Source organism: Larimichthys crocea, chromosome XVIII (genome assembly GCF_000972845.2).
Source record: "Larimichthys crocea isolate SSNF chromosome XVIII, L_crocea_2.0, whole genome shotgun sequence".
Classification (NCBI taxonomy): Eukaryota; Metazoa; Chordata; class Actinopteri; family Sciaenidae; genus Larimichthys; species Larimichthys crocea.
In genome coordinates, this window is record NC_040028.1 from 5,228,717 (window position 1) to 5,239,250 (window position 10,534).

The 10,534-nt window shown below is 45.8% G+C and overlaps 1 protein-coding gene across 5 annotated transcripts in view; it reads left to right on the forward strand.

The window, feature by feature from the left end:
- The window catches only part of LOC104923588 (pleckstrin homology domain-containing family M member 3), a 36,359-nt gene that overhangs the window by 7,567 nt on the left and 18,258 nt on the right, over positions 1 to 10,534 (forward strand). For all 5 annotated transcript variants that reach the window (XM_027291230.1, XM_027291228.1, XM_027291229.1 and 2 more), the window contains exon 3: positions 3,051 to 4,157. In XM_027291230.1, the coding sequence (XP_027147031.1) occupies positions 3,051 to 4,157 (1,107 nt within the window). The remainder of the gene's footprint in view (positions 1 to 3,050; positions 4,158 to 10,534) is intronic.

The window sequence follows — 10,534 nt, forward strand, 5'->3', positions numbered from 1 at the left end:
ACCTACCAGATAGAGATGAAGGCTAATTGAACGGAGCAGCTTTCCTCGCTACAATGCCTCATTCTCATCTCAACCCTCCAAGCGTGACGACTGCCAATCAGCCAGACTTGATTCCAGCTAAACTAATTTGCATATTCGTTTGTTCCTGTTTAGCAAAAGGTTTGTTAACATGCAAAGTCCGAGACCTATGCTGACACCGTGTCTACTGCTGTTTTGATAAGATTGATGAGGCACTCGAGTCTCCATCGTCTACTTAACAGGAGCACTGCAGGATTCAGTGTTTCCTTTTCCCTCCTTGACTGATTTAGCACGTTAAAGAAACAAAATGAAATATCTGCCAATTAGGCTGCTCCTGCTGAGGGAGGGGGCGGTACAATTAAATCAGTTTGTGGGATTGGTTTAGGGGATCTGTTGTTATTTTAAAGTAAATCTGTCTACACAGTAAAAGATGGCAAGGTTTCACAATTATATGTTAAAATATAGTGCAAGAAATACTTCTTAAACAATGATTGAATAACATCCAAAACACTTTATATCCAAAATGTATCTTAGTTCATCCATCCATCTTTCGTAACCGCTTATCCTTATGGAGACTGGAGCCTATCCTGGCTAACAATGGACGAGACAACCTGGACAAGTCACCAGTTCATTCACACAGAGCCGACACATAGCAACAAACAACCATTCATGCTCACATTCACACCTTAAGTGCATTCTTTGCACTGTGGAAGGAAGTCGGAGAACCTGGAGCATCTGGCCCCTGGTTCCTACTTCAAACCCTCAGCCAACCACTCTGCATTAGTGCATTTACAGACCATTCATAGTCTTTGTTGCGTCATCTTAAGTCCTGAAGATTTGTCTGTTCATCACCAGTTTCATACTGCAGATTATAGTTTCTTCTCGTCCACTCTGCTTCTTTCTCTTCCTCTTTTTGTTGGTGGGTGGGTGTAGATTGAAACAAAAAACAGGAACTTTCAGGCATGATGAAATCATCGTTGCTTTAAACCACTGAAGTGTGGCTAAAGGGTCAAAATATTCATCCACAGGTCAGTGGTATGTGGGGACGTTTGTTTTTGAAAATCATTTGGATACCTGACAAGCTGAGTCATTGCTACACCTCTGGTTTGACTTTTTGAAAAGTTATTATTTCAATTTTATTTATAGAGCATCCAATCATAACGGAAGTTATCCCATTACTTGTTCCATATATAGCAGGTCTTGATTTTACTCTTTATAATATTATTTACAGAGACCCAACAATTCCTACCATGAGCAAGCACTTGGCTACAGTGGCAAAGGACAACCTTTCTGTAAACTTCCTTTAAACAGGCAGAACCTCCACCTTATATTATGATGAATTTATATTTACTGGATTGATTTGCCACTGCCTGGAACTGACTCATATATATTTTTTGGCATTTTTCAGACAGGGCAGTGAATGCAGCACAGCTAACAATAAAGGCTGTCCCAGTTTTATGTCCTGGCAGAGGTCATGCCTGTTGTCTAGCTGAGTCTGAACCCTCCTTAATCAAGGAGAAAACACACCATGATCACAAGAGGAGACGGAGAGAGGAAAGACATAAATGAGCAGTGATAGAACAGAGGGGAAAGAGAGAGAGTGTTCCACCGGCCTTAAGATTAGGAAAGTGGGAGAGTTTGTCTAGTGGCCTCCTTAACAATACTGTTTTTTCCTGACTTGGTGACAAGAAACGTTCTCAGAGGAGCACCTCTGAAAAACTACGCAGGTTTATCTCCTAGCAAAATACTAACAGCCCATAAGGCTCTGATAAGGTACCATATGCAGGAAAACTGGCCCGTCTAATTAGAGCTGTGAGGATTCTGGGAGAAAAAGCTGCGTAAGCAAAGAACAAGAGGACAAACGGTGTAGCTCGTTGTCAGGGATTTATTCTGGATGTCCAAAAATGTGACCCAAGTGTGCACATCAGAGGAATAAGCCAGAGAAAGTCATCTGAGTATCGTTATCATATCATACCATTCTCTGCCTGTACTCTCTAAATATACATTATAAAGGTGGTTCCAATGGAGCCCTGAAGCTCTGCCAGTGCAAGTGTGTGCATGTTTGGCATCTTACTGTGCAACTGATGATTTTATACATCATATGGATCAATGAGTTAGAGGTATGTTATGGGCTTGTTGGGACACTGTGATCCTAACCCATTCTGCAGTCACTCTGCGGCCTCGTTTGACTGTTTGGTACATACGCCTTAGGTGAAAAGACGAGGCTGCCAGCCATGTCAACATAAAGTGTGTAAAACCACAGAAGTGTCAGCCTCCAGACAAACGGAGCACATTGCGCTGCAGCTGCTGAGAGAAATCTGTGGAGAAACACGCACACTCAGCCTCCCACACTGTCAAATTTCATTTCTTAAACACGGGGTAAGTGATTCAGGGTAATACAATTCTTATCCAAATAACCCTTTCCCAAGCCATTCCGGCCAGGATTTGTGTGTCGGTAACGTTAAATGACTTGATCACAGACATTCAAGTTGCTTTCTAGTTTCAAGCTCTGGAAAACCATCTCATTCTCTTTACATGTTGCACCGCTGCAACCTAACTGACAGTTTGCAAACCCACAACATAGCTAATGAATCCCTTCCCTGCCTTGAAGTGGCTCATTTAATCGGTTTATTTCCATGTGTCAGGAGAACGTCAGAAGATTATACTGTAAAATACTGTAAAAACATAATTTGCTAAAAAAATAATAATGACAGTTGCCAAGATTCACAAAAGATTAAGCTGCTAACTTCCTGTCAAGCTTACACAAGGTGAACGTTGAGTGGGGTACTCCTTTTGAAGCTGATCTTGTGTACTCGGATCACATGGATGCACAAGGTGTTGCTTTGAGAATGGTCAAAACAGACACATTGTAAGACAAAGTAATACTATCTGACTCTTACTTGTACCCACAGAAGATCAGTTGACCTGTACCAGAGGAAATAATATAACAGCTTGTTGTCTCAGATGTGGTTATCTTGAATACTCACACTCGTTTCTCTCTCTGTTTTCTTGTCCTCTATATGTCTGTCCAGCTGATAAAAGCAGCAGCAGCAGCAGTGTGGTGAAGCAGGGTCCAATGGAGCAGCGTGAGGGGCCCCGGGGCCGCTGGACGCCCTGCCATGTGGAGCTGACACCCTGTGAGCTCAGGCTGTACACTCTGGACAGCAGCGCCAACCGCCAGCTGGGCACCGCCTACTCTCTGTCCCACTGCCAGAGCGTCATCTCACCAGCTCCGTGCAGCCAGCCCGGCCAGACAGCCCAACCCGCCGATCAACGCACACTCCAGGCTTTGTTCTTCAACAGCACGCGTCTCCAGCTGAAGGCAACCAACCAATGGGAGGCCATGGAGTGGAGGCGGCTAATGTGGGAGAAGGTACAGGCTGCCAGACCTCTGAGGCAGGAGAGCCGCCAACGTAAGACCGGAGTGGAAAACCAACAGGTCACCACGTTTCCTGTACCCATGTCACCGTCCTCCTCGCCTTCTCCGTCGGGGCTCGACACCCGGCCTGATGGTGAGAGCGACACACCCACGTCAGCGGAGACAACTCTCCAGATGAATTCTGGCATCCTGAGCAGACCCACCACCCTGCCTCTGTTCACCCAGCGCTGCCAGGACGTCCTCAAAACTGGTCTGCTCCACCAGCTGATGGATCAGAACAACTGGCGAGCTTTCACCTTTGTCCTGACCAGATCTTCTCTCCGGGCCTTCCCTACTGAGGGGCGGGGGTCTGTGTCCAAGCCTTTCCTCCAGTACTCCCTGGCTTCCTGCTTGGCCGTGCAGCATGACCAGGAGCCTGAGAACGGAGAGCCATGGACAGAGAAAGGAGACTGCTTCCAGGCAGTTTTTTCCAATGAGGTACTGAGACTTCGGGCGGATGGTCAGCTCAAGGCCCAGGAATGGGTGCAGGCCTTGCGGCAGGCAGTCGGGGCACAGAGGCCTGCCCAAGAAGAAGGTGGAGAATCGGGTGAAGGAGCTCCAGTCCTCCAGGGAGTGCTGTTGAGATCAAAACCATCCAGGGAGAGAAGGCAGCGGGAGGCCCAGAGAGCCAAACGACAGTCAGTCACAACCAGTTTCCTCAGTATTCTCACCTGTCTGGCTGTGGAGAAGGGGCTCACTGCTCAGAGCTTCAGGTGTGCAGGTAAGAGACCTACACACACACACACACACACACACACACACACACACACACAAACACACACAGACAATCAAGGCGTTTGTTTCTATTCTTCTTTCTTTTAACCTGATGAGGTGGTAAAACGACAAAGTCAGTCCCAGATTTCCTCTTGTGTGGCGGCTTCTTGCTCGCTCACTCTCTCCTTTTCTCTTCTTAGCTTCCTCCATCAACGTCCTCTTCGTGCCTCTTTGCCTCTGTCATTTTGTCCATAGAGGCTGCTGAGCCCGGTTACATTGCTGCCTTGCCCAGCCTCAGTTCTGTCATGACATCAGCTCCACTTTCTGTTAGCATTCCCGATGGTCCGAAATGCTTGTGGTACAAACACGAACACCCCCCCGGTGCTTTGAGCTCACAAGTTTGGCTAACAAACTGAGCTAACATTAGCTAACAGCAGCTACAGTTGGTTAGTCTCGTCTCTCTCAATCTCTCCTCGCTCTCTCGCTCTATATAATCTATCTATCTATCTATCTATCTATCTATCTATCATCTTATCTATCTTCTAGCTATCTATCGATCTATCTATCTATCTATCTATCTAGCTATCTACTATCTATCTAAAATCTATCTATCTATCTATCTATTAGATATATTATATATATATAATATATATATATAATATATATATATCTGATACTAACGATGAGGAAGAGTTCTGGCCTGTCAGGCCCTGCCTGCAGGTTGTACTGTATGTAAAGAGCTCCACTCATTTTTATTTAGCTGTATCTTTTTAGTGCCTCTGTCGCCTCTCACTCCTGAGCTCATTTCCTGGTCACTCCATGTCCAAATAGACAGAAACCTTTGGAGTCAGGGCTCCATGACTGTGGAATGACCTGCCTGAGGAGATCAAGGCTGCAACAGGGACTTTAATTGATCTTTTTATGTTTTATGTTACATTATTCTATTTTTTGATGTTATTGCTTTTAAGTTATTGTGTAGTAGTAGTAGTAGTAGTAGTAGTAGTAGTAGTAGTGTAGTAGTATATCATATAGTAACATCAACTAATCTTCGTCACTACGTTGTCGATGCACATTTGTGTTTTATATTATTTATTATATCCAAGATGACCAGAGTTGTTCACTTATTTTTCCCATTGGTCTGTCTGTTGTCTTTAAGAGGAGGTTAGTAGAATCAGTTATACTGATTGTATTATTTAAGGTTGCATCTTCATCTTCAGTCTGTGCTGCTGAGAGCGACCAGCACTGTATAATACATTCATAAACACATCATTCATGACGCACATCCTATTTCTCCAGAAATTCGTCCCTTACTCAACATGGGGTAACCGCTGTATTTATGGTCCAGTGAGACAGAACAGACGTCGTTCGTATCCTCTAAATGTCGCTTTTTGTGCTGCAGTATATATTTTTCTCTCCCAAACCTTGTGACCTCTCACCCAGTGCATTCTGGGTTGGCGTCAGCTCACTTGACCTTGAACAGGATAAAAGACTGTGTGTGGTGTGTGTGTGTGGTGTGCGGTGTGGTGTGTGGTGTGTGTGTGTGTTTGTGTGTGTGTGTGGGTTGCGTGCTTGTCGGGGTGGAAACGTCTAGTTGTACCCCTCGCCTCTCGCAAGCGGAGGTCACTCTAAACTCTTCTCTGTGGTTGTCCCCAAATGGTGAATGACCTACCAACAGCTACTAAGAACAGCAACCATCCCTTCTAACCTTTAAAAACTTGTAAAAACCTTTCTGTTTCGAGAGCTTCCCTGCCTAACAAACTAAAAACTAACAACTACTCTGTGCTCCTTTCACCTTTTCTCGCTTATGTCCTCCTGTAAGTCGCTTGGGATAAAGGTCTGCTAAATGTAATGTAATGTGTTGTGTTGCGCGTGTGCATCCACGAATTCATTTGCAGTCTTTATGTACTTTGGCATCCAGGAAGCGGGAAGTCTGGTAGATTGTAAAGGGCACGTGATATTATGATTGGCTGCCTCATCAGTGGCGAAGCTGTGCTTGTTTAATGCTGAAAACAGAGGTTTACATCGTGATTGACTCGAGGGAAGTCGTACTGGATAGAGAAAGTGTTAATTCTGGCTGAAGGCTTGTGTGTGTTGTGTGTGTGTGTGTTGTGTGTGTGTGTGTGTGTGTTTGTGGTGTGGGGTTATTAGACTATAACTGAGTTGTGATGTCAAAACCTACCAGATAGAGATGACGGCTAATTGAACGGAGCAGCTTTCCTCGCTACAATGCCTCATTCTCATCTCGACCCCCAAGCGTGACGACTGCCAATCAGCCAGACTTGATCCAGCTAAACTAATTTGCATATTCGTTTGTTCCTGTTTAGCAAAAGGTTTGTTAACATGCAAAGTCCGAGACCTATGCTGACACCGTGTCTACTGCTGTTTTGATAAGAGGATGAGGCACTCGAGTCTCCATCGTCTACTTAACAGGAGCACGCAGGATTCAGTGTTTCCTTTTCCCTCCTGACTGATTTAGCACGTTAAAGAAACAAAATGAAATATCTGCCAAATTAGGCTGCTCCTGCTGAGGGAGGGGGCGAACAATTAAATCAGTTTGTGGGATTGGTTTAGGGGATCTGTTGTTATTTTAAAGTAATCGTCTACACAGTAAAAGATGGCAAGTTTTCACATTTATATGTTAAAATATAGTGCAAGAAATACTCTTAAACAATGATTGAATAACATCCAAAACACTTTATATCCAAAATGTATCTTGTTTCATCCATCCCTTCGTAACCCCGCTTATCCTTATGGAGACTGGAGCCTATCCTGGCTAACAATGGACGAGACAACCTGGACAAGTCACCAGTTCATTCACACAGAGCCGACACATAGCAACAAACAACCATTCATGCTCACATTCACACCTTAAGTGCATTCTTTGCACTGTGGAAGGAAGTCGGAGAACTGGAGCATCTGGCCCCTGGTTCACTTCAAACCCTCAGCCAACCACTCTGCATTAGTGCATTTGCAGCCATTCATAGTCTTTGTGCGTCATCTTAAGTTCCGAAGATTGTCTGTTCATCACCAGTTTCATACTGCAGATTATAGTTTCTTCTCGTCCACTCTGCTTCTTTCTCTTCCTCTTTTTGTTGGTGGGTGGGTGTAGATTGAAACAAAAAACAGGAACTTTCAGGCATGATGAAATCATCGTTGCTTTAAACCACTGAAGTGTGGCTAAAGGGTCAAAATATTCATCCACAGGTCAGTGGTAGTGGGGACGTTTGTTTTTGAAAATCATTTGGATACCTGACAAGCTGAGTCATTGCACACCTCTGGTTTGACTTTGAAAAGTTATTATTTCAATTTTATTTATAGAGCATCCAATCATAACGGAAGTTATCCCATTACTTGGTCCATATATAGCAGGTCTAGATTTTACTCTTTATAATATTATTTACAGAGACCCAACAATTCCTACCATGAGCAAGCACTTGGCTACAGTGGCAAAGGACAACCTTCCTTTAAACTTCCTTAAACAGGCAGAACCTCGACCTATATTATGAGAATTTATATTTACTGGATAGATTTGCCACTGCCTGGAACTGACTCATAATATTTTTCGGCATTTTTCAGACAGGGCAGTGAATGCAGCACAGCTAACAATAAAGGCTGTCCCAGTTTTATGCCTGCAGAGGTCATGCCGTTGTCTAGCTGAGTCTGAACCCTCCTTAATCAAGGAGAAAACACACCATGATCACAAGAGGAGACGGAGGAGGAAAGACAAAGAGCAGTGATAGAACAGAGGGGAAAGAAGAGAGTGTTCCACCGGCCTTAAGATTAGGAAAGTGGGAGAGTTTGTCTAGTGGCCTCCTTAACAATACTGTTTTTTCCTGACTTGGTGACAAGAAACGTCTCAGAGGAGCACCTCTGAAAAACTAGCAGGTTTATCTCCTAGCAAAAATCCAACAGCCCATAAGGCTCTGATAAGGTACCATATGCAGGAAACTGATGCAGAATGGCTGCTTGCTAAGCTGCTAAGCAAAGAACAAGAGGACAAAGGGTGTAGCTCGTTGTCAGGGATATTCTGGATGTCAAAAATGTGACCCAAGTGTGCACATCAGAGGAATAAGCCAGAGAAAGTCTTCTAGATTTATACATATCATACCATTCTCTGCCTGTACCTCTAAATAACATTATAAAGGTGGTTCAATGGAGCCCGGAAGCTCTGCCAGTGCAAGTGTGTGCATGTTTGTCATCTTACTGTGCAACTGATGATTTTAACATCATATGGATCAATGAGTTAGAGGTAGTTATGGGCTTGTTGGGACACTGTGATCCTAACCAATTCTGCAGTTACTCTGCGGCCTCGTTGACTTGTTGGTACATACGCCTAGTGAAAAGACGAGGCTGCCAGCCATGTCAACAAAAGTGTGTAAAACCACAGAAGTGTCAGCCTCCAGACAAACGGAGCACATTGCGCTGCAGCTGCTGAGAGAAATCTGTGAGAAACACGCACACTCAGCCTCCCACACTGTCAAATTTCATTTCTTAAACACGGGGTAAGGTGCAGGTAATAAATTCTATCCAAATAACCCTTTCCCAAGCCATTCGGCCAGGATTTGTGTGTCGGTAACGTTAAATGACTTGATCACAGACATCAAGTTGCTTTTCTAGTTTCAAGCTCGGGAAAACCATCTCATTCTCTTTACATGTTGCAGTCACCGCTGCAACCTAACTGACAGTTTGCAAACCCACAACATAGCTAATGAATCCCTTCCCTGCCTTGAAGTGGCTCATTTAATCGGTTTATTTCCATGTGTCAGGAGAACGTCAGAAGATTATACTGTAAAATACTGTAAAAACATAATTTGCTAAAAAATTAATGACAGTGCCAAGATTCACAAAAGATTAAGCTGCTAACTTCCTGTCAAGCTTACACAAGGTGAAGGTTGAGTGGGGTACGGCTCCTTTTGAAGCTGATCTTGTGTACTCGGATCACATGGATGCACAAGGTGTTGCTTTGAGAATGGTCAAAACAGACACATTGTAAGACAAAGTAATACTATCTGACTCTTACTTGTACCCACAGAAGATGTTGACCTTACCAGGGAAATAATATAACAGCTTGTTGTCTCAGATGTGGTTTACTGAATACCACACTCGTTTCTCTCTCGTTTTCTTGTTCCTATATGTCTGTCCAGCTGATAAAAGCAGCAGCAGCAGCAGTGTGGTGAAGCAGGGTCCAATGGAGCAGCGTGAGGGGCCCCGGGGCCGCTGGACGCCCTGCCATGGGGAGCTGACACCCTGTGAGCTCAGGCTGTACACTCTGGAAGCAGCGCCAACCGCCAGCTGGGCACGCCTACTCTCTGTCCCACTGCCAGAGCGTCATCTCACCAGCTCCGTGCAGCCAGCCCGGCCAGACAGCCCAACCCGCCGATCAACGCACACTCCAGGCTTTGTTCTTCAACAGCACGCGCTCCAGCTGAAGGCAACCAACCAATGGGAGGCCATGGAGTGGAGGCGGCTAATGTGGGAGAAGGTACAGGCTGCCAGACCTCTGAGGCAGGAGAGCCGCCAACGTAAGACCGAGTGGAAAACCAACAGGTCACCACGTTTCCTGACCCATGTCACCGTCCTCCTCGCCTCCCGTCGGGGCTCGACACCCGGCCTGATGGTGGAGAGCGACACACCCACGTCAGCGGAGACAACTCTCCCAGATGAATTTGGCACCTGAGCAGACCCACACCCTGCCTCTGTTCACCCAGCGCTGCCAGGACGTCCTCAAAACTGGCTGCTCCACCAGCTGATGGATCAGAACAACTGGCGAGCTTTCACCTTTGTCCTGACCAGATCTTCTCTCCGGGCCTTCCCAACTGAGGGGCGGGGGTCTGTGTCCAAGCCTTTCCTCCAGTACTCCCTGGCTTCCTGCTTGGCCGTGCAGCATGACCAGGAGCCTGGAGAATGGAGAGCCATGGACAGAGAAAGGAGACTGCTTCCAGGCAGTTTTTTCCAAGAGGTACTGAGACTTCGGGCGGATGGTCAGCTCAAGGCCCAGGAATGGGTGCAGCCTTGCGGCAGGCAGTCGGGGCACAGAGGCCTGCCCAAGAAGAAGGTGGAGAATCGGGTGAAGGAGCCAGTCCTCCAGGGAGTGCTGTTGAGATCAAAACCATCCAGGGAGAGAAGGCAGCGGGAGGCCCAGAGAGCCAAACGACAGTCAGTCACAACCAGTTCCTCAGATTCTCACCTGTCTGGCTGTGGAGAAGGGGCTCACTGCTCAGAGCTTCAGGTGTGCAGGTAAGAGACCTACACACCACACACACACACACACACACACACACCACACACCACACACACACACACAGACAATCAAGGCGTTTGTTTCTACTTCTTCTTTCTTTAACCTGAGGAGGTGGTAAAACGACAAAAGTCAGTCCCAATTTC